Source organism: Myripristis murdjan, chromosome 18, assembly GCF_902150065.1.
Source record: "Myripristis murdjan chromosome 18, fMyrMur1.1, whole genome shotgun sequence".
NCBI classification, from domain to species: Eukaryota; Metazoa; Chordata; class Actinopteri; order Holocentriformes; family Holocentridae; genus Myripristis; species Myripristis murdjan.
In genome coordinates, this window is record NC_043997.1 from 20,862,113 (window position 1) to 20,889,682 (window position 27,570).

General features: G+C 42.5%; 1 protein-coding gene across 1 annotated transcript; it reads left to right on the forward strand.

Annotated features, from left to right (window-relative positions):
• Positions 1 to 577: 577 nt before the first annotated feature.
• On the forward strand, positions 578 to 27,547 carry LOC115376454 (tudor domain-containing protein 7B-like). The gene is given in 21 exon segments (XM_030076027.1): positions 578 to 948; positions 2,078 to 2,284; positions 3,673 to 3,817; positions 7,789 to 7,996; positions 11,881 to 11,963; positions 13,728 to 13,936; positions 14,089 to 14,305; positions 14,308 to 14,405; positions 14,656 to 14,963; positions 15,050 to 15,242; positions 16,033 to 16,144; positions 16,609 to 16,811; positions 16,933 to 17,067; positions 18,561 to 18,644; positions 19,815 to 19,949; positions 20,220 to 20,330; positions 20,776 to 20,924; positions 22,190 to 22,470; positions 22,676 to 22,859; positions 23,550 to 23,710; positions 25,252 to 27,547. Coding segments are annotated over 21 exon segments (3,477 nt in total). The 5' UTR covers positions 578 to 915; the 3' UTR covers positions 25,473 to 27,547.
• The last annotated feature ends 23 nt before the right edge of the window (positions 27,548 to 27,570 follow it).

Genomic DNA, 27,570 nt, shown 5'->3' on the forward strand with positions numbered 1-27,570 from the left:
GCGAACTTGGTGCCGCGCTCGCTCGGATGTGACAGGAGGACGGAACTCGCTGCTGCGCGCAACGACGTCGCCTCGCCGGGCAGCACACCGGCTCCGGGACGGTCCGCTGCTGTTACTGGGTCTACTGGAAGAGTGTAAAGTTAGTTTCCTTTGTCACGTACGCAGAAAGGAGAGGACAACTTCATCCAAATAGTTAGTTAGAGACAGAGGGTGTGGAGTGGCAGTGTGACGCATTACGTCACTCCACAGTGTCCCGGTCCCGTCCGCTGTCTGCGCTGCAAAAAATATCCAGCCTAACAAGTTATCGCACCTAATATACAGTTTTACGTGTTATTCTCATAACACGTTTAAAAATACAATTAGCGTTAGCAATTTGAACTTTTCAAGTGTCTTGTTTCCAACTTGTTTAAAGGACCTATTCGCTTCAGGTGTCAATTTCTTGATGCTAATGTTACGCGTCTTTTACGTCTGCCTTAATCCAGATATCGACTCAAGTTAATAGGAAATTTCCAGAATAAGAGCAGCTCTTTGCGGGGAAATAAGTTGAATCATTTCACTCCGAAGTTTGTTCTAATAAAATAAGCCCCGAGGACTGAATTTGAGTTGGGAAAAACTCCTGTGATGTGGAATTTTTTGCAGTGTGTGCATTCCTGGATACCCAGACTCCACATAGCACCGATTTCAGAGACTGTTTTTCAGCCTCAAATCACTTTAATCGTTTTATTCGACCATTAACGGTGTATACCCCAGTAGGTCATTCATTGTTAAAGGCCATGGGCTGGCGCATGAAAAGTTACCCACTGTTTAAAGGAGAGAGGAGGCTGAGGTTATTGAGGGTGTGTCTCCACTTTGGCCAGAGCTCGGAGTTGCTTTGCGGGTCGTACAGAATCAGTGTCAGAATCATTGGTCCGGAGGATGAATAACAGCAATATCACCAAGATAACTAAGGTCCGTGTTTTAAACCAATATCCCGTTGCAAATTCCTTTGTAGGGCGTCAAACTGTGGCTGCAGCGAGGCTGAGAAAGAAAGTGTTTCCATTATAGAGCTGGAATGTAAGAGGCTAACTAGGAGAAAAAGTCAGCTGCATCTTTAATTGAAAGTACTTTACCAAAAAAAGCCTGTCTCCTGGTGTTCAAGGATGATGGTAGTCTTTAGTTTAACTATTCTACTGCTTTAAACCAAAGAAGAATGACAGTAATTGCTTATTAGCATTTTTTCTCTTGACTGAATGAGGGCAAGTAACTTGATGTGGTGCTTGACAAATGTTTACTTGGGTTTAATGATGGATCAAGTGGCTTCACTAAGGAAGCGAAACCTTAAGCAAACACAGCAATGAGGATGTTGCATCCCCCTCCATTCATCGAATATGAAAAGAAAAATTGTAAAAAGCTGCAGTACCAACATCTCTCTGCAGGCATGGCAGTGTGTAACTGGGTTTTCTAGGCGAAGTGAAAGCCACTGAGTTGTTTGCTCTGGGGTGGCATAGGAAATCTGATCAGCAGTCAAAATTAAAACCTGCCTAACAAGTCACCCATTTGGCTCGCATGCAGGGTGAATCCAGTCCAAGTGTAAGCTGTTTCAATAAACTGAACCACAGTGAATGAATTTGCCTTCGCAGCAGCAGCCACTCAGTCCTAGTACACCAACATTTACCCACCAACAGTTACCCACAAAGGGTTAAAAGGCTGAGGAAAACCATAATAAAAGAATGAGCCATTTTACTTATAAATGAAGTCAATTGAAAATGACTTCAATTGAAAATGGACTTTGTAAGGTGTTGTTAACAAGACATATTTGCCACAAAAAATCTAATTCTTGATTGATCGCTGACTTATGATCATTTAAGCATTCATTTAATCACTTGTTTGTTCAGGAGAGGTACAGCAGGACAGGTGGAATTCTTCATTATCTGTCAGCTTTTTCTCTTCATTTGCATTTATTTGCTCACATGGTTAACCTGAAGTTAGCTGTCTCTATCTGTTTGTGCGTTAATGTATTCCATGTTTCAGTGTCATGTTTGCATGTTTTCTTGTTTTGTGTATTGAATTGCTTTCTTTTGGTTTGTTCTTGTTGTAGATGGCTGACGCGGAGCTGGTGAAGAAGATGCTGCGGGCCGTCCTCCAGGCCAACAAGGGCGGTGTGTCACTGTCCCGCCTTCAGTCGGAGTACAAGGAGCTGACCGGGGACCAGATACCACACAAACAGATGGGACACAACAACCTGGATGCACTGCTAGCCAGCATGCCCTCTGTTGTCCGCATGGAGCGCAACCGCTCTGGAGAGGTGTGTGTGTGTGTGTGTGTTTGCTGGGAGGTGGGGTGGGTATGTAGATTAATGGATGGGTGGATAATTACACTCATTAAACCATTGTCGCAAAGTCAGGGCACTCTTTTCTCCTTCTTATACACTAAACCCAACTGCAAGTGTCACTTCGAACAAAGAGCGCAAAGCTCAAAGGGCACAAGGAGTGTGAAATCATTCATGCAACTGATTTTAATAGCCACTTGCAAGCTATTTAATTAGTGTTGCTAGTTAACTTGAAGCAAGTAAAATTGGACAGGAGGAAGTTAGTAATTGCTCTGCTTTTTAAAGAACAGATTGAGGAGCTTGTTCTGAAATGAAAGCTGCGGCTAAAGTGAACTGCGAGGATGAACCAACAAAGAACAGTGAAGTTCACAGGCATGGAGACGCCCCCTGTTTGTATGAATAAGAGCAGGGCTTGAAATTTTGTGGATTGTGGGAGGGTGGAAGTGTAACGGCAAGAAGGTGGCACCAAAAATAGAGCTCAACTCTACTCTATGTAAATTTCAGGAGAGTTGAGCAGGCACTAAACTGAATGGCAGGTGTCCGTTTGTTATCTGTTCACGACATATCCACTTCCACCACCATCTGCCTGTTCAAACTGAGAGAGCGTTCCAGAAAAACAGCTCACATGTAGGAGCTTAGTAGTTCATTTAATCAACAGTTTATTCAGGAATTGGCAGGAGTTGGCTCTATGCCAACTAATTTTCCTACATCCATTTCCCAAGAGTCATCCATTCATCCAATTTTCAAATGTAGTGTTAGCAATTGTCTTGTCAGTGGCAGTTGGCATTGTCATTGGATTGTCACATTCAGAGGCTTACTTCGCTCCAGGCACTGCTAATTTTGTCTTTGTCTGACACTGACATAATGAGGGCTCATAGTTTAGACATGTTCAACTTGGAGCACCTACAGGAGCACCCCCAAAATCCCTGCATCCCAAATCCCAAGACATACACCTACTGTGACCAACCATTTCACAATAACTGTTAAAAAGAAGTCGGTGTGCTGAAAACCAGCATCTGATGTGATTGTGGCCATAATATGCAAATGCACACATACACAAATGTTTATGCAAAAATTTTACCTTCACACTCAAAAAGTTAATTAACTGATCACAGCAGTAGTTAAATAGATATGTCAGTGCGAAGCTGTGTGCATGCCATGACCTCAGGACAAAGTCAACCAAATTGACTCCACTCCAAGTTTGTCCTCCCTCGTCTGGTTAAAAAATGTGTTACCAAAGGTCCATGAAGTGATGCCAGATAATTATCTTGTTGCTGGAGGGGTTATAAGCTTTGTTCAGCCATGTGGTGAGTCTCCTCTTTGTCACTGTCTGCCTCTCTCTCTGTGCCTTCTCCCCTCTCCAGATGGTGTACTTTGCCTCAGTGGCCAATGAGACAGCCCATGTAGCCAAGGTGGTGGCTCGCCAGCGCAGCTCCAAAAAGACGGGCCGACCCCATCTGGTCAACACCCAGATGAGGGTCAAACCATCCGCCCCACTCGTCCTTAACGGTAAGGTTTTGTCTGAACTGTGACGTTGATCATTGACTAAACACACAGCTGTTTTCCTCAGGGATTGCCTAGATGAGAGCTATACCATTTGTTTTAATTATCAAATGTAGCTGGTTGTTATTTTTTATCGTCTTCAACCTGCCCTCCAGCATCACTTTAGTTTGTTTTTCTCTGTGAAGGTTGGATCTAGACACTCAGCCATTTTGGTCAGAGGGAGGCTCATTTTGGCAGAGCTACTACATTCCAAGGCAAACCAAATTATGGACGGTTTGAAAACGTCACAGAAAAACTCTGTGCAGGCTAGAATGACATAAAATTGTGTCGGTTAGATGGACTGCAAACTTTCAGTAATACAGGTAGAAACAGAGATGGAAAGGCAAGGGTGTTGGATTTTTTTTTCATCATCCCTCATTGGAGGACAACCTTTTTTTCTTTAATACTATAACAATATTAAAAAAAGAAAAAAAAAAACTAAAAATATATATGTCTTGGATGTTGGACTTAATGGTTTTACCCTTACAATATTTATGAGGCTGTAATCCAATTTTCCAAAATGCACATACCACCTGTAATCTTGTAGAATGTCCCTTTTATAAACCCCCACTGAGGAACATGAAATTAGCTTTATCAAATTACACAGGATCACTTTGACTGAGTTGCTTGGTGCTCCTTGCCATGGGACAAAGGACGGTTATGTAATATTAGATGTATTTTGTTTGCTTATTGTATTTTTAAGTCTGTTAAGTATTGCTAGTGCATAATTACAGATGTCATAATGTAAATAAGTTTAAATATAGAGTATAAAAATAATGTAGGACATTCTAATAAATTATTTTCCCCTTCATATGAAAATGAAGGATTACTTGGCTGTAACGTAACTTTGCACTGTTCCAAACATGCTTGACTGCATAGCACAGATAACTGAACATGATATGCAATTACTTCGGATAAACACTCTCACTAATGTAACTACTACTACTGTAACACAAAAAGCTTCCTCTGATTTATTACCTAATGATCCTCCATTGTGCCTCCTGTTTTCATTTTGCTGCTTTGTCCTTACTGTGTTTTTAATCACACATTTAAATCACCCTACCAATCCATTATACCCTCTCCAAAGCCTCATTAAAAAAAAAACATATCCAGCTAAAACAAAAGAATATCCAGCTAATTTAATTGCAGCCCAGCGAATTCAACTAATTACAGTGAATGAATGAATTCAGTTCAACCAAAGACAGAAAGAAAAATGACTGGGTTTTGTGGTGTTTTTTTGCAGAAATTATGAATTTGTGTGTAAATGGAAATGAGGGTATAAATTATCCTCAGTGAAGGAATAATATGCCCTGCATGCCCTCTACCCCACACATACGCGACAGCATCCCATGCCCTCGATAGCACTTGTGGCCAAATAAGTCTCCTGCAGCCAGTGAAAACCCACTAAGACTGTTAGACTTGCCAGACCTTTTCCACCCTCCCCTCGGGACTGGTGTTCCGGTGCACCAGTGGCTCAGCAAGCTGGAAGTGAAAAGTCCACAACACGGTGTTTATATCAGTACCACGATGATGCAATATTAACCAGATAGTGTCTGCTGGCCTGCGGTGCAGCGTGACAGGTTGTGGATGAATGACTGCCCTATTTTGCCTGTTGCTCTGCCGGGACCTGCAGTTCCTGAGGTGCTAAGAATAAAAGAGAAGCAGAACACACACACACACACACACACACAAACACACACAAACACACACACAGGCAAATTGACAGATACAACATAAACTTGATACTTACAGTATGTCTACACGGGTATATCGAGTTCACATCAGTGCCTGCATGTGCCTGTTCACATTGTTACACACATGCACACACATTTCTCAATACCACATATATTTGCACACACACAGATGCACACACACATTCTTTTGAACCTGTCTTCATCTCTTCTGTCATCTTCAGTCGCTGTGCAAACATTCCACTCAAAACCCACCACACGTTCACATACAAACTTACATACACACACATCTATATACACACAGGCGAACGCACACACTCATTTTTCATCTGTAGCTCCATTTGCAGTGCATACACCCCCACTAGACTGTGATGCTGCAGAAAGGGCAAATCAGTATTCTCAGAGAGAGAATGAGGTGGTGGGAGGTGGTAGTGCAGGGAGGAGAGAGAGAGAGAGAGAGAGAGAGAGGAGAGAGAGGAAGTGAGAGGGTCATAGGAAATGAAAGGGAATGAGATGGTGGTGGTGGTGGTGGTGGGGCCTAGGAGAGACAAAAGAGAGGGAGAAAGAGAGAGGGACTTAGACGACAGAGGGAGAAGGAGGAAGGGAGGGGGTAAGAGAGAGAGAGGGGAGACAGAAGATATGGAAGGAGGGAGTCAGACAGAGGGGGGGGTGTTGAGATTTCAGAGTAATACAGCCTCACAGCAGCAGCCAAGATTCAGTTGCAAGCGAAGAGCAGCTGATTCACAAAGCAACACAACCGCTCTCTCTCTCTCCTCTCTCGCCCTCTCTCTGTCTCTCTTTCTCTCTCTCTCGCTCCCTCTCTCGCCTGCTCTCTCTCTTGCTCTCCCTCTCTCTCTCTCTCCCCTCCTTGCCTTGACGGGCTGGGATATTGATATTCAGGCAGAGACAAACCGGTGACTGTGCTTCCATGCTGGTGAGGTGACGTTGCGTCGGCTCTGTGCTCCGAGTGTGTGTGTGTGTGTGTGTGTGTGTGTGTATGTGTGTGTTTTTGTGTCTGACCTTGTTTATACAGTATTTGTGTGTGCACTCAAGCTTGTGTCTGCCTGCCGGTGTATTTGTCTATGTGTCTGCAAGTGTCTGGGTATCTGTGTATGTGTGTGCATGTGTGTGTTTGTGTGTGTGCGTGTAGCAGCCGGCTTATGTGTCACTGGGTGTTGACTTAGTTAACTTCTGTTTTGATGGAAGAGGAAAAGGTGGCGGGGCTTACTGCCATAGTGATACTGAGCACCCACAGTGCTACAAAATGCCCTCTAGACTAATTGATTGATTGAGTGATTGGTTTCCAGTAGCATATATAAACAGCATATCCACTCAAATCCATTAGGCTATCAAGTGTGAATTTAAAGACAGGAGAGAAAGAGAGTGTGACAGAGAGATGGAGCAAGAGGGAGAAACGAAGGAGAGGTAGAAACAGAAAACGCCTATTGATCCATTTTCAGGACGTAGGCTGATGAAGCTGCTTGCTTGCTGCACTCTGTCACTGGGATGAAAGAATGAGACTCTGCAGAGAGAGGATGAGAAGGCAGGAGGAGCGCTGGGAGGAAAGTACTAGATTTAGCTGAGAAAAAGAGAGATGAAGGGGAGAGAGAAGAAGAAGAGAGGATGAGGTGAACGGGGAGAAAAGCATTGGAAATGACTAAGAGACACAAACAGGGAGGAACCATGATGATGTCACTATTCAGAAATGTGATGTCATGCCAGCCGGGCTGCGTGTGTCTGAATGAATGAGATATCGTGAGAGTAATGAGAGACTGGACTGCTGGCTTTTTATAGGGACTTTAATAGATCCCAGTTACTGTATTTTGTAATCAGATTAGTGTAATACTCTTATTTGCTATTATATTTACCTCTGTACTTTCCAGGTTACTCAAAAGTGATGTTATTATGTGCATTTTTAAAATCAACCAAGAGGCAAGGGTTCAAGGGTTGTCAAATGTTTCCAACCCGCAGAGGACCGTGTCATGCCGCAGTTCAAGAGAAAAGAAAAACATCACCATGGTTTGAGTTTTTAATCATCATTGTCTCAGGGTGATGTCATATTTAATGAACGACATGGCTTTGTTGCTGCTGGTTGACTGGCTGATTAAAACAATGCTGTTTGTCTTCAGATCTGTTGTGTCGATACATACTGAAATATAGATACTGCCTCAGCAGCAGGCTTAGCTGTGTGTGTTTGTGGTCATGTATTTGCGTGTAAACTGCATCTGCTCCTCTGTCTTCCCACAGCCAAACCCCAGACCTCTCTGAGGCAGCCGGACCACCGCGGGCGAGGTGGGGGGAGAGGAGGCGGCGGCGGCCGGGGGACGGGACATGGAGACTTCAGACAAGCGAGGGACATGAGGGACACCCAATCAGAGGGCAAGGGTGGGGCGCATCAGAACAAGTCGTCCAATCAGAACACACCCACCAGGAAAGGAAACACACCTTCGGAGAAGTGAGTCATGCAGATGGGTGTAAGCAGAGGGATACATAACAGAATTTTACAAAATATTCCCTTGAGTGACTTTTGACTTCACCCAGATTATAAATTTGCTTTTGAATGGTGCATGCTGTGATATAAGAACCAATATATGAGGCAAGATGCCTTAATATAGGTCTAAAAGACACAAGGCAATGCAAATAAAAAAAAAATGTTATGCAGAAAAAGTAAAGTAAAAAAGTAAATACTGGGACTGACATGAGTTTTTTTTTTGTTTTGTTTTTTTGCTGTAATCTACAATATAACAACAATTTCACATAAGTTAAAGAATGGGATTTGATTCAGTTGCAGCTCTTTATCAGTCTCTCCATGTTAAACTATGGCTAACAATGACAGCAAAAAACCACTGCTGTTCTGTGAGGCTTGATGTGAGGCTGTGTGTGATCACATAAACAGCAGGCCATCATTAATCCATAGAAAAGGAAAATCCAACCAGAAGAATGTCTTAATCATTGATCAGTTTAACCAATTTTGTTGTATTTAGTCACTTTAAGAGTGCTACAGTTATTTTACAGTAATCTATGCTGTCAGTTTCAGCTATCCAACTTAACTAATCAAGCCATGATGCTATAACCATTACATAAGAGAACATTTTTAGGCTTTGGTAAGAGAATCAAATTAATGACTTGTATTGCCTGCCCTGGTCTTAATTCATTTCCCATTAATTTGCCTCGGCTGTAAATTCCAGAACAGCTTTTCAAAGACGCTTGCCATGTAAACACCTTTTACACTGCTCTATGGTTGTGTGTGTGTGTGTGTGTGTGTGTGTGAACCCGCAGTCCCCACATAACTGTTACACTGACAGAATTGAAGTGCTCCCCAGGGTGGTAAAGATTCCCAGAGTGATGTTCTTTTGGCTGTGTAGCAAAGAGCGAGTGAAAGAATGAAAGAAAGAAAGAAGGAAAGAAGGAAAAAAGTAAGAATAGAAGAAAGAATTGGCTTAAGATGTGACAGTGCCTACTTTCACATGCCCCCCTTGTGTTTTTTTTTTTTTTTTTTTTTTCTTATTTTTAACTTCTGTCTTGCTTCATTTTATACTTCATCTCTATGCCCTCAAACTTCCTTTTGGATCTTTCCTGTTGTCACCTTCTTTTTTCCTTTCTTTCTTTCTTTCTTTCTTTCTTTCTTTCTTTCTTTCTTTCTTTCTTTTTTCCTTTCTTTTTTCCTTTCTTTCTCTCTTTCTTTCTTTCAGTGTTGTCTCTTGCTGTCCCTTCCTTACTGTCCTCTCCCCTGTGTGGTCTGAGTTGAATCAGAATAGGCTGCTGGTGAATGGGACACTGCCTCCCTACCGCTGCTTATTCAGCACTGGGTCTGATGATGCGCTCTCGTTTATTCTGTCGCTTTCTCTCTCTGTATCTTTTCACTTCACTCTCTCACTTCCTGTCTGTCTTTTTCTCTTTGCCAGCACTCTTTCATCTTCTCGTTCTTTCCCTGATCCACTTCTGTGTATTCTCCTTTTTATTCCTTTTTTCCACTTTATCAGTCGATATTGCACATGCTCACCCAGAATGCCTCCTGCTGTGCATCCTGTTCTCCTTACTTAAGCATAAAACTCAACCCTGTTCCTTCTTCCTCTCTGTTGTTGCTTCTTATCTCTCCTTTTATCCCCCCTGTCTGTTTATTCCAGGCCCAACCCATTTGTAAAGACTTGATCCATTGCTGTTAAGACAGTTCACCTGATCAGCCATCTAGAAGCATCGCTAGCTAGTCCATCTAGCTGCTTTGCTTGGTCAGTGAATCAGGATGAATTCAGCTCACTGACTTCAAACCGGTTCTCTCAATCACATCCATCCATGGCTCTGTGTGTCTGTCCGCTATAAAAACAACTGACATCAGTCCCTTGTCTGTGTCACTCCACGGGTGTCCCGTGTACCGGTGGCCCTCCACAGCACAATGGGACGGCAGGGTGGGAAGCCTGGTGTGTTGGCAGGGGACACGAGCCCGTCACTGGGGGGACGTGAGCCCTCGCTAATCCCCGTTCTATTCTCTGGTAGATTAACGCTTCTAAACCGACACAGAGTGAATCAGCACATCTCTCTGTATCCCTCTAGATCTACCGCTGGGCAGTATGCAGCCTTTGCAAGCGTTATCATCGTTTGTGTGTGTGCATGTGTGTGTGTGTGTGTGTGTGTGTGTGAGCACATGTGCCCTGTGGGATGCCTGGCAGTGCAAGAACAAAGTAGTATTGAGTATTCAGCAAAGTGGATGAAATAGGAGAGCCAACATAGACTTACAGTTTACCAAAAAACTTTTATGAAATGCAGAGGAAAGGGTAAGGGGAGAAACTGCAGCTGAGATCCTTCTTAGACTGGCAAGATTTGCAATGACACCAGCAACATCTAATGCAGAGGGAAGTCTGCAGTCCAATAGTTTGCAGAAATCCTCTGTTTGCCTTTTTTTTTTTCATCAAAGAGTGCAAGGCAAAATCCGCAATCAGATCCCTTGGCTAAAGACTGAAAGTAACACTGTTTGACTCAAGGAATTAAATTTTGACATTATCTATTTACCTTCATGTCAACTGAAACACTGTTGAAGTTTCTGTGTTAGTGTAATACACAGTTAACTGGAGCAGCTTTGTAGTGGCCTTCTCCAAAACAACTGGGCGTGAGCAGATAATCACAAATCATTTTTGGTTCAACTATTCCTTTAAGGGCAGGTGGAGTCAACAAAAAAGAGAAAAGCCTACAATCTTCCCTAAGTGAGATATCACATATTCCTCCAGATTGCCCAAAATTAAATTTAGACGAAAATACAAAACGGTTTTCCTTTACCCACCACTTCCACCAGCAACTAAGAAAAATAAATTTATGTCTAAGTCGTGTGTAGTTCACCAATATGTCTTGTATGATTTCTGAGTAATGGGGTCCATCAAACTGTCAAAAATTCACAGTCATCTGTTGCTACCACATGGGGCCACCAAATTGGAGAGAGCCTAGAAGTCTAGCACAAATTTTAGAAAAATAAGGGGAAGAGAGGAATTGAATGGAGAGAGATGAGAAAAATGAGAGAAAGGCTGAAGCAAAGCAGTCACTGTACCCAGTGATCTGATCTGAGAACAGGCATGATAGTGGAGGAGGAGATAAAGAAAGGGTGGAGATGGAGAAGATGACTACCACTGAATGCGATTCACACACAGGGGGAAACCATCCAACAGTGAACATGTGCAAGACAGCAATCCCAAAATTCTATTACAACCATGTTATCTGCACCAAAGGAGGTGTATTTTTTTTTTTTACACAAATCATCTTTCTGTGAATTCTTATTCTTTGGTTGTACAGCAGGTCTGTGGGGTTGGAGTGAAGCTGCAGGCACACAGTGCAGTACAGCAGCCACTCTGATGACCAATTCTTTTAGGCCAGCGGGGATGGAGACTAACTTCTTATTCTGCAAATAACATAATTTGCAAATAGAGCACTTGATGTATTCCCCGTGTTTCCCCATTATTGCACATTATTTTCATTTTATTATTAACTTTTATCTTTACTTGCATCAACATATGAAGACAAAAACCTGTTGTTGAACTACCTGGCATTGAATCTGATTCTGATTCTGTTTCTGTCTATCAGTTTGATTCAGGGGTTGTGGTGCTGTGTAAACCAAGCCCCTTCCTGGACAGAGATTAGGCTGTTTGGCTAAGCTTTTTAATGCCACGAGGGTTCTTCTTGATAATCCCAGGGTAGACGTCACCTCAGGAGAAATGAAAACATCTGACATGCAATGCAGAAACGTAGCTGAGCTTTTAAAGAAATGTGTTAGGAGTGACTCTTTTCTTCTCCTCTTCTGTAACGGTGGCCACTGAAAGTGAACATTTCCTCCTTGTTCTGTTCTTGTGTGTTCAGGCCAGACAAGAGGATGACCCTCCCGTCACGATTTCAGAAGGAGGTGCATGCTCACCTTTCCAGAAACTCCCCACAGACTACTTGTAAGTAGGGCAGTTGCCTTTTGTTTTCTAAAAATACAAGCCATTTTGTATAGCTTTGTCCTCTGAACAGAATGGAAAGTTACCGGGAACTCAGTTACCTCAGACACATCAACTAACAGCCGTGGCAGAGCTTGGTTGTGTGGCACCCTGGACGAACAGCCCGCCTCACTCCCCTCCACCTACGTCCCCAACCCCCCACTATTTTACTATTTATAACAATTCTGTAGAAACCAGAAAAACGTACAAAAATGCGTGTGAAACGTCATAGTATTATGAATTGTGGTTTATTTGGTAGCATTTTGTGATGTGATCGATTTTGCTTGTACTGTGCAAAGTTAGAGGTGTGCTGTTTTTGATAAATTTGTCCCCCTTAGTTGAGGTGACATCAGTGTCAACCTCCCCCCACCCACCCTCCTTCCCATCTTGTACTTGGGTGTGGTGGGTGATCCTCCAGGCAGTACAGTAGCCTGCCTCACTTACAAACCGAGAATCAGGACATCCACTTTGACAAGGCTATGACATGACGTCGTGCAAATGAGCGATACACAGACCGATAGCGCAATGTCACGTCAACATTAAAAAAATAAATAAATATCATCTGCCAGGTGTTATCTGTGTATCTATCTGTGTAAGCTTCCCTCCTCTTTAATCACTCTCCCACAGGCCTGTGCTTTGCTGTTTGCTTGGTTGAATAATGGTTAGATTCTGCATAGCCTGGAGCTGAGCACAGGCCTGTAATGAACTGCATAGCTTTGAGACACATGGTAAAGTCCCCAGTCATTTCAAACTTTGTCATTTCAGGTGTCTGTAGGCAGAAGGGACTGTTAAAGCTGTGGCACCGGCTGTTTGAAGAGCCTCTGCTTCCTGGATATAAACTCAACTTTACTGATACAGCACCTTTCATGCAAACATGAAGCCCAAAGTGCCTCACATAGCAGGATTAAAATGCAGAAAAAATAGACAATAAATAAATGTTGGTACACTAAATTACAACAGTAAAACAATAATAAAGTAAACCGAAGTTATTAAAATGAAATAAATAAATATGATAACATTATGACAATAAGATTAAAGCAGACACAGAGCAATTCAGTAGAATTTAGGCTGCAGTCCTGTGAACTTAAATGAATTTGCAAGGAACTTGAGAGCTTTGGGCAATAGCTAAAACAAGTGGGTACCAGTTTCCCCAGGATAATTTGGGGAATAATTTGTAATTCTCCTTGCAAACCAAATTTACATCTTATGCTGTTAGAAAAGTAGTTGGGTATATAACTCTTTTCTAGGAAATGGAGCCTAGGGTCTGAAGTTAAACCACCAAAGGCTGAGACAGTAGTTGTTAACATCAGCCTTAGGCAACATGTTTTAATGGAAAACACAACAGTCTGGCCGCTCTTGTAGTTCAGGGTTTAGGAAAAGAAGCCCCAAGCTCCACTGGTGGATGTCTCCGTCTCTTTATCTCTTTCCTTTGAAGTAAAAGAAGAGAAAATGTTCCAGTCTGTGAAGGGGCAAATCCAGAGGCAAAGACAAGAATATTCCAGGTTTCAATATGTGCCTCATTATCACTCCTCCTTCTCTTTTTTAATTCAAATCATCCACCTCCCTCAAAGCTCAACAAGTGCTTTCATTTGTGGAGAGGCAAGCCGTACAATCCAGCACATCCAGGGGCAAGACGATCAGGGTTGTAAACACAGTAATAGCCCCTGTGTGTTTCATCTCTTTTTCCTCTTCCATTTTTTTAATGTTCCATTTATCTCAATCCTCCAGCTCCCTCCAACCTGAACGAGGGCCCCGGCTCGGGGAAAGGGAAGCCTTACAATCCGCAGCAGGTTCAAGTTCGCATCAAAGAGATCCTTGGGAAGTACAGTAATGGGTTCTGGGTGTCCAAGCTGCCTCAGATCTACAGAGAGCTGTACAAACAGGACCTGCCTAGCGAGGCCATCAAAGACCTGGAGAGCTGGACGCACATTTGCACTGTATACTGACTTTATATTATTGTGATTATTTGTGATGCTTTGCTATCATAACAACAACTATGCAAATGTAAATCGCCGTGCTGATTTCATGAATTTTCAGTTACATTCAGTAATGAATACAGATAATCAGTCCCTTTGGTTTGTCTTCCAAGGTAGAGAAACCCTGCAGCAGCAACCCATCAGAGCTGCTCCTCTACCCTGCCAAGGAACAGACATCGCCGCTCCCTAACCCTACAGACAAAGCTGTGCAGTCCCCCACCCCACAGAGACAACCCAACGCCCATCTGAGCCGCACCAGCTCTCACCCTCCTCCTCACTCTCCCCCGTCCTCGCCCTCGTCCCCCAGCCCTCCCCCCTCCCCGGTGTCCCTCTGCCCGAATTGAAGCAGAAACTGGAGGAGCTACTGGTGAAATACCCCAATGGCCTCTGGGCCCATGCGCTGCCCAAGCTCTTCCAGGACACCTACAAGGTCTGTAATATATTTTCATAAGCTGGCTATTACATGTTAATGAGCTAGCTGCAGGTCAAATATGAATTTTATTGTCATTAGTAGTAATAATTGTGTTGGTAGACAAAGTTGTAATGATCCCTGTGGGGAAACTGGGTTGATGCAGCAGCGAATAATAGGGTATCACAAGACACTGACAATGATAATGTTTTATACATCCTATTTGTTTAAAGTTGGTATTTATTAGCTTTTATTGGTATTATTTTACAAGACCAAACTTCCTGGATATGTCCTGGAGAACCTCCAGCTCCTCTCCGACATCTGCACCATCGACTACCCGATGCCCGACAACCCCAAGAGGGCCATCCTGTACAGGAGGAACAGCACTGGAGGGGGAGGAAGAGACGATGAGAACTGCAATAGCAGGAGCTCCTCAGCCAACGAGGAGGAGCTGAGAGCAAGGCAGGAAGTGGGGAGGAGGCTCAGCAACCAGGCGGTGCCTCCTCTGCTGATCCCCAGGGAGGAGTACCCCTCTGTGCTGGTGGTGGAGGCCACCAATACCAACGGAGTTATACTCAGGTAGGAGAGCAGAGTGTGAGTGTTGTCTGATCTGTCAGAGCTTAAGAGAGGTTGCTTATCTCTCTCTCTGTCTCTCATTCTCTCAGGTACATCGGTGAAGGTTACTCCCAGGCCCAAGAGTCCATGGAGGATGAAATGAGGGAGTTTTACGGCCTGGACCAAAGCAGTCCGACTCCTCTGGCCTCCCCGGCATCAGGGCAGCTTGCTGCTGTCAGGGCCGAGGAGGAGGAGGAGATCCTGAGGGCTCAAGTCTGTGAGGTCATGGCTGACAAGGTCAAGGTGAGACATTAAAGAAGTAAGGATATATCGATCGGCGTTTAGGGTTGAAATGATGTGATGATGGCGATTATGATTAAATAGAAACAGCTCTCCAAGCAGAGGTGTGTTGTTTGAAACTGATTTGTTCACATTAAGAGGAAGGCTAGCACATAAATCAGATACATTCAAAATGCTTTAATCGAGATTTTCACAAAATGTGTTAGTAAAATTACTCATAGCGCCAGTTAAAACATCTGTGGGTTCTACCTTCTGTCAGTGTTACTGTAGCTTTTTGAAACATCACTTATAGTGTATCAAAAAAGAATTCTCCACAGAGATTTACTCTGAAACTGCCTAGTCTTATCTTTCTTCTAATGCAATGTTTTTTTCTTCAGTTCATTTTCATTCATATTCATTTAGCAGGGTAGCATCACCATATTAGCAAAATTAGTACCACCACTGAGAAAAAAGAAATTAAAAATGCTGCCTTATTCAGCCAAATATTAAAAGCTCAAAGAAATATAATTCAAATCTTAAGTTATAATTTTTTATCATAATAAAGTATCCTAAATGTAGTTAAAGTAAACTAAACATAGACACTGTGAATGCATTGTCACCATAGACATGACAGTGATGTTATGCATTCATTTTAATCATTTGAGTTGCCATCAGCTTCCATTTCCCACTCAGAAGTTCTTTCATTGTCAGAAGACTGGGACAAAATATTCATTATGTAAATAACAAGAGATGACACATGAATTAATTAATGAGGAAATTTGATAATGATGTATGTTTGCCTTTGGCTCTGTAGGTGTACTATGTGGATCATGGCTTCTCGGAGGTGATCAGCAAAACCAAAGTGTTTGAGCTGCATGAGAAGTTTTTCAAGTTGCCTTTCCAGGCAACCAAATGTAAACTAGCAGGTGAGTCTGGTCTGAATCCAATCAGGGGATCAGGACAGCCGGAAGAAGTAGGGGATTGGGGGTGTTAACAAAACCCTTGCATTTGCCAAGTCCCTCAACTTGTTGAGTCAGAGGAGCTATTCCTTTGTTTTTCTGTTGCATCTCCAAAAGTTACACAGGATGAGGATGAGGATGTGCCTGGCAAAGTAGAGCTGCATCCAGCTGTAGCTTCTTTATGTTAAAAATACAGAACGTTTGGTTTGGTTAGGACCAGATAACAACTGTAAAGTAGGTGAAGCTGTTTAGGCTCTGTTGCATTTTTGAGCAATGGATATGCAGATGTTAGCATCCCCAAAGAGCTGCAATACCCCTTTCTTCTTTCCAGGATAGAATTTAGCTGAAGCTCAAGTTAATGTACCATAACTCTGTGTGTGTGTGTGTGTGTGTGTGTGTGTGTGTGTGTGTGTGTGTGTGTGTGTGTCCAGGCCTGGAGCCATTCTGCCAGGAACCTGAGGTGCTGAAGAAGTTTGAGACCATGGCCAGTGGAAGGATCCTATTGGCTGAGATCCTGGAGAGAGGTGAAACACCACTGGTTGTCCTGTATGATACATCACAGGATGATGATGTCAACATCAATGCCGCCTGCATGAAAGCTCTACAAGACAAGACGCTAGCCAGCCCCTTACAGGTACAGTACATAGTGTGTGTGTGTGTGTGTGTAGGTATATGTGGTCACAGGCATATAAATGCTCCTATACTGGCCACACACACAAACGAGCATGCTAAAAGCCAGCAGTGTCTCTCCACAGGTGAACAGTGCCTATATGAATGTGACTGTGAGCAGTGTCTGTTCAGATGGGACCATCTACTGCCAGCTGCCCTCCAGAGGTCTCGCCAAGCTCAATGAGATACTGGAGAAGACAGAGACCTACTTCCACTCACAGGTAAACACGCTGCTTCTTCTTGACCTCTTAAAGCATTTGGTTTTATTTAATTGGCTACATCAAAACCCCACAAAATCAAGACAGGAATACCAGTTGAGGCGTCAAAATCAGAAATACCTCATTTGTCAAGTGCAATGTAGAGAAACTGGTTTTTCCACTTGGATGTAGAGATAAACTGACAACTTAAAGATACATGTGTTATTTTAATGTCATGACAACATAGGAACAGGGATGACAGGACCTCACATGTAGAGCAAAAACATGCACAAGTAATAGACTACACATGTACTATATCACTCAATAGCACATTTAATAGTAATTGCCTATGTCTGTGCTCTACTATGGCATGTATAATACACATACAAACACATGGGGCAAATATATCCTGCTGTTTGGAGTCTCTTGACTTGTTAGACACTAAAGAACAGCTCTGGAAGCTTCATAAGAATGACGATGAAAATTTAAACTCTTCTGCTCCTTTATGTTGATTTTTACATCTGAAGAGATGACAAAGCAATCTGAACCCACTTTAACCCCCGTGGATGAGTGGGTACTTGTCTGTAGAGAGGATTAAAATTAGACAGCACTGAGGTAATGGCATTTCACTCGGATTATAAGATACTGAGCATGTGTGGGTGTGTGTATGTGTGTGAATTCTGCTGTATGTCGACAGGAATCGTACTCTCAGTCAGCGAACGGAGCAGGTGACTAATCACACAGTCAGCTCAAAAGCATTTTGTGAATGTGTCCATGTTGTGTGATTTGCCTGTCTCAAGCAGAGCTGTGGACAGATTGAGATTAGGGTGATAATCTGGAGTTAGGATGTAGCCAAGCCACTTAATCTGTTAACAGGGAAGCAGAGCTGATGCTATTTTGTAGTTGTACTGTTGTCTTTTAAAACTAGTTACAGTTTGCTCATTACAGTTTTTGCATCACATGTTATGTTAATATTTTTGCGTAATATTTTCTCAATTAAAAGACAGGCCATTTGCAATCTTCAAGCATATTGGGAAGTAGCATGCTGGTTATTCTAAAACAATTTACCACATCATATTATACAGTGATACTTGATTTAAAATACTAAGTATCTTGTTTGTTGTCAACCGCCCTAGTATGAATGTATTGTTAGGCTAGTAGCAGAACTCTCCTAATTAAATTAGTTACAAATAGCAAGCCTAAAATTATGTTTCTGTGGCCTTTGACACGTTAACTTTCAAGCACTGTTTTTTAAATGTGAACCAGTCTTTTCCACCACTAGGAACCACACATCCAAAACCCTAATCTCTGCCGTCAAAGCATTGTACACCTGGTGCTGCTCCTTGGCATCTGACCTAATGGACCCATAAAATGTTTGTTGCAGTTTTTACAAAGTCATTTTGTAGCATTAATGATTAACAAACTGTTTATCCATTTTCCAAGAAAACGTGGTAAGTCTTAGCGATATTCCTTTTTTCTTGGCTTTCCTCCTTTGATGAAATAACCCCCTTTTTCAGGTAACATCAGAGTTCCTGGTATCCAGACCCTTCTGTGGGAAAGTTTGCCTGGCTCGCTACAAAGGGAAATGGTCCCGTGTTGAGGTGAGACAATATGGTAACCTGCTGTACGGTTTGAAGGAGGTTTCTTGGTGGTCATTATTAAACACATCCTCTACAAGTTTACAAGCTGTTAACTTCTTGTATAGATTCTAAAAGCATTTATTGGAGCATTGAGTAATCCATAAGCTTTATCGGCCTCTATCAGCGACTAGACAGAAATGCTGCTACATTCGTACAGCTTTTCTCCTTCTATACAAGTCCCTGGCACAGCTCACACTCCTAACCCTCCTGTCCTTTTAAGTAACATGGGCTTGCAATTAATGTAAACAATAATGTCACATTTTCAAAAAAGATATGAGTAATCGAGCTAATAAGGCAAGGATCCATCAGGAATGTCTAGCAAAGACATAATATATCATCCTGCAGTGCACTGGAGCAATGGTTTGTCACAATGCTTTGTCATGTGTCATTTCCAGACACTGGGAGTTTCCTGAAACTCCAGTGGGTAGTGTGTTATTGCTCCAAAAATGAGTTTTGAAAGGCAGAAATCTCAGCCCCTTGGCAAAGAAAGCGCTGAGTCATTGGTATTGATTAACATGTTACTTTGTGTAAAGGGGCATTAAAAATTGTACCTGTTACGCCTTTAACTGTAGTTTCTAAATGTTTGGAAAATTACACATTAGTTATTAACCAATCACAGCAGAGGCACAATTTGATTTGACATAAGGACATAACATTTTTATAAGCCATAAAACATGTAACAGCCATAAAAAAATAATAGTCTGAGCCACAGAGAGAAAAATATGTTGTCAGCTGATTGATGGGCTGGCAAAAATGCCTCACACAGCAAAGCAGTGCTCATTTTAAATGAATGGTTCCCAAGTGTCAGCTCTGTTGCTACTGTTGTGTTGCTACTGAAGTTAAAGCCACATTTGGGGCTCCTACTCCCTTTTCTCATAGCCAGATTACCAACTTGTATGGAGGCAAAAACCTGGACATTTTGCTATATTATGTTGACCTTCAGGTCTTAGCCTTCCAGCTGAGAAGAGTCACATTTTACTAAATTCCTCTCTGCACTTTGTGGATCACCAAGCCTGACAAAAGCAGTGTTGGATATTTTATTTATTATTGTGGCCGTCTAGGCTTCTGTAGCAGTGTTTGAACTGTAACTGAACTGTAACTGAACTGCTGTTTCTGTGTGTTTGCTTATAGATCACCAACCTGCATGGCAGCAGAGTGCTAGACATCCTGTTCATTGACTTGGGCGTCCAGGCTTCTGTAGAGGTGTTTGAGCTGAGAGAGATCCCACCACCATTCCTCCGAGATCTTATGGCCATCCCGCCGCAGGTAAATGTGTGTGTGCATGTATGAGAGAGAAAGAGCGAGAGAGAGAGCGAGAGAGAGAGAGAGAGAGAGAGGGAGAAAAGAAGTGTAAGGAAGGGTGCTGTGTGACCCATTTCATTGTTCATTTCACTGTGACCCATTTCCATGTAAACATATCTGTGAAAATGTGGACATAAATCGTGTGTATTCATGTTGTAATATGGAAAACCATGAATCCATCGATGAATGTGTGGGTTTTCTCCAGTAAACTGACCTCCGGTAACCCTTGTTTAGGCTGTGAAGTGCTGTCTAGCGGATCTGTCTGTCAGTTTGGGATCCTGGACTCCAGATGCTGTCCAGTGGCTTCGAGAGAGAGTGCTCAACTCCACTGACTGTAGCATGAAGGTATTCAACCTAATCCACCAATTGCATTTTGCTCAGTTACACCTACAGTCCTGGGTTACATGAGGAACATACATCCAGATCTTAATTTTGGTTTAGAGATATTGAAATGATGCCTTTTCTATGTCTGATTCTCAAAGTGAGATCCAAAGCCCTAAAAGACGAATAATTCAATTCTTCCTATAACGGACTGAAAAATTATCCCATTAAGGGCATGTAATGACTGATGTAATCATAGGTTTCACTCTGACTCTCAGTTGTCCAGAAGAGATCAGATAATTAAAGAAAATCTTCTCCTGACGTGGAAAGGGAGGACCACAATCATACGTTTCAACGTCACCTAACAGTGTGTCTTGGCTGATTTTTTTTATCTCCCTACGATTTTATGTCCATTAACATCTCAAAATCTGTGCCTCACTTCCATCCCCACCTCATCACTCACTCTAAGGTTGCCAAGTTGGATGACACCAAGCGCTGTATCCATGTCCACCTTTTCACCGACAAGAACTTCCATGACGTTGCCCGCAGCCTCAACCATCAAATGGCCCAGTCTGACCTCTTTAAACAGCAACCAGACGTCTTCCTGACCAGCCACAGGTTTCTGCCGCTTTCAAATTCCACTCTATTCCTCTTCGATTATGTTTGTGTGCATGTCATTTTTACCATTTATTCAAATTGGATGTTGATATTGTCTTTTGCAAACTCACCAAGCTTATTAGTTTTTCCTTGAATTGAACATGTATGTGTTCCCTTAAATGCCAAGTACTTTCTATGACTTTAGAGCTCATTATCTGTTATACATGGAGAAGAAGAACTTGCATGCAGACTCACAGACAGGCAGATATGGTGAAGACAATTATCTGTTGAGGAACAGGAGGAGGGAAGGTGAGGAAGGTGATGGGTGGGTGATGTGGCTGAGGAAGGCAAGTGGAGGATTGCAGAGAAGGTCCAGGTGGGCTTCAGGGACCCAGGGGATGAGAAGGTCTGAGCCCAGGAGCTACGTTCCAGCAAGGACTAGTTGTTGGTGCAGGGATCTTGTAGACAAAAAAGTACTGGCATTATGAAAGGCAGCTATTCAGGTCTGGGATCAGGAACAGGTGTGAGAGTGGCAAAAGGAGAGAGAAGCATGCCCATCACGCATCAAGTAAAGCTCCATCCCCAGCGTACGTAGATACTGACACCAACATTGTTACCACAGCAACCCATGCAGATAAGTTGGTGGTCTCTTGACACACAAATCCAACCTGATCACTTGATAATACATTTATTTAATAAAATGTATAAATAAATGTATTATCAAGTGATCAGGTTGGATTTGTGTGTCAAGACACCACCAACTTATCTGCATGGGTTGCTGTGGTAACAATGTTGGTGTCAGTATCTACGTACGCTGGGGATGCAGCTTTACAACGCGGAAGCAGGAGAAATGTACAGGAGCCTCCCCCCACAGTGCTAGTGGACAGTTTATTTCAGCGTCTGTCCATGGACTGACGCATGGATTCTTGTCAGCTGCTGTGATGGATGGCCATCACTCATCTAACGGCAGTGATGTGATTTTTTGCAATTACATACAACAGGTTTGCATTTACATCAGGCACTTGGCTGCCCCTGTTGTATAGGACAAAGACTTGGGTGTAACCCATAGAGTAGTTTCAAAGATATGAATGCTAATCATTACAAAAGGACAAAGTGATGCCTAGACCCACAGTGGGGCAAGCTTGTTTGTGCTGGCATACTTAAATATCTATATCAAGAGTCTCTTTAGCTGTTTTTTTTTCCTGCATCACCATGTACAGTGTGTTCTTATGCTGTCATATCAAATACACTTATTTAAATTAATTTCAGTTCATTCAATTCCACAGTCCTACCAAGACCTGCACACCCACGTCATCCTCCAAGACACCCAGCCCCAGTGACACTGCTAATGGGAGTCCAAGCACGACCTCTACCCCAACCAAGCCTCATCTGAGGAGGGTTCTGTCAGGGAGGGGAGGAGGAGGAGGAGGCGGAGGCGGAGGGGGAGGAGGAGGAGGAGGAGGAGGAGGAGGAGGAGGAAGCACAACCACCACTAGCCCACCACAGACACCCCCATCCCCCTCACCCTCTCTCCATCTGCCCCCTCTTCTAGAGCTCCCCCCAGTAGGTAATGATGTCAGTGGAATCTGTGTTATGTTAGTTAATAGAAAACTCCCAGGCTGGTCATTACGGCCTTAGGAAGGCTTATATGTAAGGAGTAACATTGATCCACTGCCGTGGGCCACATTTCTAAATCTGTCCTGGCAAAACCAACATCCATGTCCTGATAAAACCAGGAAAATCACACCCTTAACGAGCCTTTCTCCCCTCAGGTAACAACATGGACATCTATGTATCAGTTGCTTGCCACCCAGGCCATTTTGTGCTGCAGCCCTGGAGAGACATGTACAAGCTGGTGGTGCTGATGGGAGAGATGATTCTCTACTACAACAAGACCGAGGAGAAACCACTCAACATAGAGAAGAATCAGATATACGCTGCCAAGGTGGAGAACAAGTGAGTACAGCGGTTTGATTTGATTTTAAATTTAAATGTGAGAAAATATTCAATGTGCAAGAATTTGTGTTAATGGATGGATGGATGGGTTGTCACAGACAAACACATTTAACACAACTGGTAGGTTTTGCAGAATATGAAATATCTTAAAGGGAATACTACTTATGTAACTCTTAAAGGTATATCTTGATTTTTGAAGTTTGCTGCGTAGTTTTCTCCACCAGACACTTAACATTTGGTAATGTTCCACTGAAATCTATGAGCACTAAATGGTAAATGGGGTGCATTTATGAAGCATTTTCTAGTCTAGAGACCACTACTGAACATTTACGCTTTCAAGGTGGATAGTCTGATTAAATATTTATTAACATGCACAATTCTGGTTCAGAGCAGGAATATATAGGAGCGTGCTCTTGTGATGTACAGCCATTTTTAAATCTAATTACTCTGAGGCGCAGCCACATGATTGCTTTGCACAGTTATTCTCTCTGAAGCAGTATATTGATGCAACACCAAAGGTTCATTTGATCTCACAGCCCTGATCTCAGTATTACATGTCTTAGAGGCCAGATTGCAAGAAAAGGAAAGTCATGTTTTAAAGCTGGTGTCTTTTGTGTATTACCTAAACTGGTTAATAAATTATTCATCGTGGTTGAATTTGAACTTACCTATCCCCTCCTCCTCTCCCAGCTGGCACCGTGTGTTGGTGAAGGGAGTTCTGACCAATGGGCTGGTGTCTGTCTATGAGCTGGACTATGGTAAACATGAGCTAGTCAGCTGCACCCAGCTCAGACCTCTCATCAAGGAGTTCAGACAGCTGCCATTCCAGGGAATCACCGCTCAGCTAGCTGGTGAGTGGAGTAGAGGCCTAACTCTGAAGTCTTGGCTGTACCAGGTCTAGGCATGGGATGATATGTGAATTTCATGCCATGACTGTCCAGGCTAAAGTTATTGTGATTCACGGTATTAGGGTTAGGGTTAGGTATCCTGATAATCATCAAAATATGCTTATAAGTCTTACAGTTGCACTAAACATACTAGAATAACTTTACCTTACATGTTGTTCTTTAGTTTGCAGTCCAGCCTATAACAGTAAAACAGTTAGCAAATAGTAAAAGAATTAAATACAGGCTAGAGATGCTTGAGCTGCCACAACAGGCTGCCACTAGCTCAGTGCCTTGGAAACAGAACTGTAATAATATATATTTAGCCAAACAAATGCAAAATACACGGACAAAATACATTTAAACTACATCGAGATAGACAAGATATACCACTGAGTATGATACAGATATGATATGATAAAAATTCTAGGTGACCAGATGTGGTCCAAAACAACATCACAAAACATAAAAACATAGCATCTATCTTATTTATCAATAAATGTACTATACTACAGACCATGCCTTCCTCCTGCCCCTTACAAAACTGTATATTAAATTATATAGCACATCAAGTAATATTTGCATCCATATGAAAGTCATCTTTGTTACCACTTCCCACTCTTCTGTTTGTGCTGTAATTCAAACTGCCCAATAAAACACTGCAGGTAAGAGCCCTGCAATTATTAACCATAATTAATCACATATTTGAAATATATGAATTACTTGCTTGTTTACCCTTTTGTTGTTGTATAGTGTATTTTGGAAACAATTGTTGTTCTATAAAGGGTTTATGTAATGGATTTTCTAGTGTAATCTGATGTGTTGACAGTTGACAGTTTTGCCCCTTATGCACTACAGCACCGCTGCTGGACTGCTAACCTCACTGCTATTGAAGGAACTTACAACAAAAAAAGTTTGGCATTTAGCTGATATTTTAAACTGGTTATGCTCCAACAGAAAGACATTTCAATGTTGCAGTGTGTCCATATGGCTTTGTGTATGTCCAGAGATCCATCAGGAAGCTTCTTGAAAGAAAACTTGCCATTTAGCAGGCCACAGGTTGTCTAGTCATTCATTTTGTTTGTTACCAGTATTCAGTGCCGGCAGCATGTGCTGTGTCATGGCTGATGTCATGTGGGGTCAGGAGTCAAAAGTGGGTCAGGGGCGCCCTGGTGGCTAACCTGTTGGAGCGCATGCCACTTACCATGGCTGAGTCTTTACCGCAGTGGCCCCGGTTCAAATCCTGCTCAGGCCCTTTGCTGCATGTTATCCCCTCCGTCTTTCTCTGCTGTCATGATCAAATAAAGCAGAAAGGCCAAAAAATTATCTTTAAAAAAAAAGTCAAAAGGGGGTCAAAGTACAACACTGCGTTAATTTTTGGATAATGCATAAAGAGCATGCGTTAACATGTTAATTTGACAAATCTAATTAAAACACATGACAGCTCACGGGCTGTATATGTAGCTGAGCTCAATCCTCATGACTGACTGGTTCCTCTCCATCCACAGGAGTGAAGCCGAGGCAGTGGTCGGAGGAAGCTTCCATCGTCTTCAGGAACCACGTGGAGAAGAAACCCCTGGTGGCCCAGCTGGAGGCTGTGCAGGAAGCCTCTCAGCCGTGGGACAGGAAGTTGACAGTCTTCCTGGTCGACACTTCCCAGGAGGAGAAGGACATCTGGGTGCATGACATCATGGCCGAGTTTGCGGACGAGCAGGGGAATGAGTTGTAGAGAGCAGAAGCACATCGACGCATGTCAACTATCCAAACCGTCGACCTGTTGCTCACAAGGCTACCTTAAGCTGTGGATAGATGAAATAGAAGAGGCTTACCAACCTGTCTACCTACCTACCAACCACTTTTGAGGCTGAAAGAAATACAGAATGGAGGAAAGGAAGGAAGAGTTCAGGAGGAAACAAGAAGTGTGGAAGTGGAGCAGATGCATAGCATAATGAGACTGGCAATGAAAGATGCGAGGAGCAGTTGTCTACCCACTTGCTAGTTGTGTTTCGGGCTGTACAACAAAGAATGTTGTGATGTGAGTTTGAGTGACTACCGTGTGATAGCTGGACGATACGCACGCATGCATGATGTTTGTGCTGACTATACAGCTTGCCACACACACATGCATACACACACACATACGCACACAAACGTGCAAGACGCACTTGAGTCTACGCATAACGGTTTCTCAAAGCTGTGGAAAAAATGCAACATGCATAATTATACCATTTGGTGGGCGCTTTAATCCAAAGCAGCAACTTACAGTACCAGGAGTGCATCCATTTTTTTAATGTGAGTCATCTGTGGGAAAACTGAACCCCCTCAGCTCTGCCGATGTTACAACCAACAAAGAACCACAATACATGTAGTGCATTCTAAGAAAAAGCGCACAAAATGAAATATTTAATAAAACAACTTGTCAGATGCTAGGAAGACTTAAAGGCCTACGTTTACAAAAATCTGCTTATTGGACTCTGACAGTTGTAAGGTTTACAAAAGCTAGTCCAAACATTCCCCTAAGAGGAGAGAAAGTGGAGGAGTCAGTGAAGTCTTTGAGTCAGAAATAGGAGGTAAGATGACCAGTGAGAAGATTCAGGGTCAGTCAGATTTGAACTGAAAAGGAAACACACCTTCGTCTTTGCTTAAATCTCTTTATACAGATGAGACTGCCTTTGTTTCTGTCATGCGACAAAGTTTCAGTTTTTTTTCAATTGACTTATTTGACCCAGTGGACTGAATATGGTATTTGACTTCATGATAAGCTGGAGTTATGTGTAAGTCAGTGACAACCTGGCTATTTTCTTTAGCAGTTGTTCCCTTTTTACACATGGCAAACCAATGTCTGCTGCTGGTTACTGGCCAAGCTAGCTAATGTTGAGTGGTAATACACTCAACGTCAGTTATGATGTATTGTTTTTTTTAATTGGCCATCGGCTCTTCTTATTTTTGTACCTCCTGTCACTGAAAGCAGGTGTGGATGTGTGGGGTTTCCCACAGGTGATCAAAGACTGAAGACGGTGTATTCCTGTCATGGGACAAAGACTGGTTACATTTTTTTCTCCTAATACCTTTTTTCATTTTTCTGTTTTGTGCAAAAGAAAGAAAGGAGAAAAAAACACTGACTGTTAAGTGAAACTTCTCACTGTGAAATTGTAAAAGTGCTGTTCCTGACTCCTGTGATTACAATGCCTCCTCTATTTCAACTCCACCTCTGAAACACTGATGCCAGAATGGTAATTATTTTGTATTTTTTCCCCACTCATGTGACTTCTCTTTGCTTTTTTAGGGGGTTGAGAATTTCATATTTATTTTTCATTTGTTTTTTGTCTGACAATGAAATTTCCTTTATTTCAGCAATGACATGCTGCATGGTATATTGGAGATTTTACTGACTTGTGTGCACATATAGTTTGACATTATAATAATATATAGGTTAAGTTACCAGTAGTGTTAAGCTTATAGACTTCCAGATGGGAGATCATTCTCCTCATGTTTGACACCACTAACAGATGTTAGCCTTGTCAAGCTACAGTACGATATGGGATTATCCTCTGAAATGTGACTTTATCCCCGACACCCCATAACTGTGGTTCTGGATGTGCAAATGCTTCTCCACCTCTCAGAATACTGGACAAAGCTCAAAGCTTCATTAGAAAGAGACAGGGGTGACATGAGGTGAACTTATACTGTTTAATTTATCTTCTCTAGATGAGGATCATCACTTTATCATTTCCATTTTGTTTAACAATGACCTGGAGGGAATGAAAGAACCGTTTTAGGAATAAAGTTAACTTGAGAAATTTCTACGTGGTCAGTCCATTGAGTGG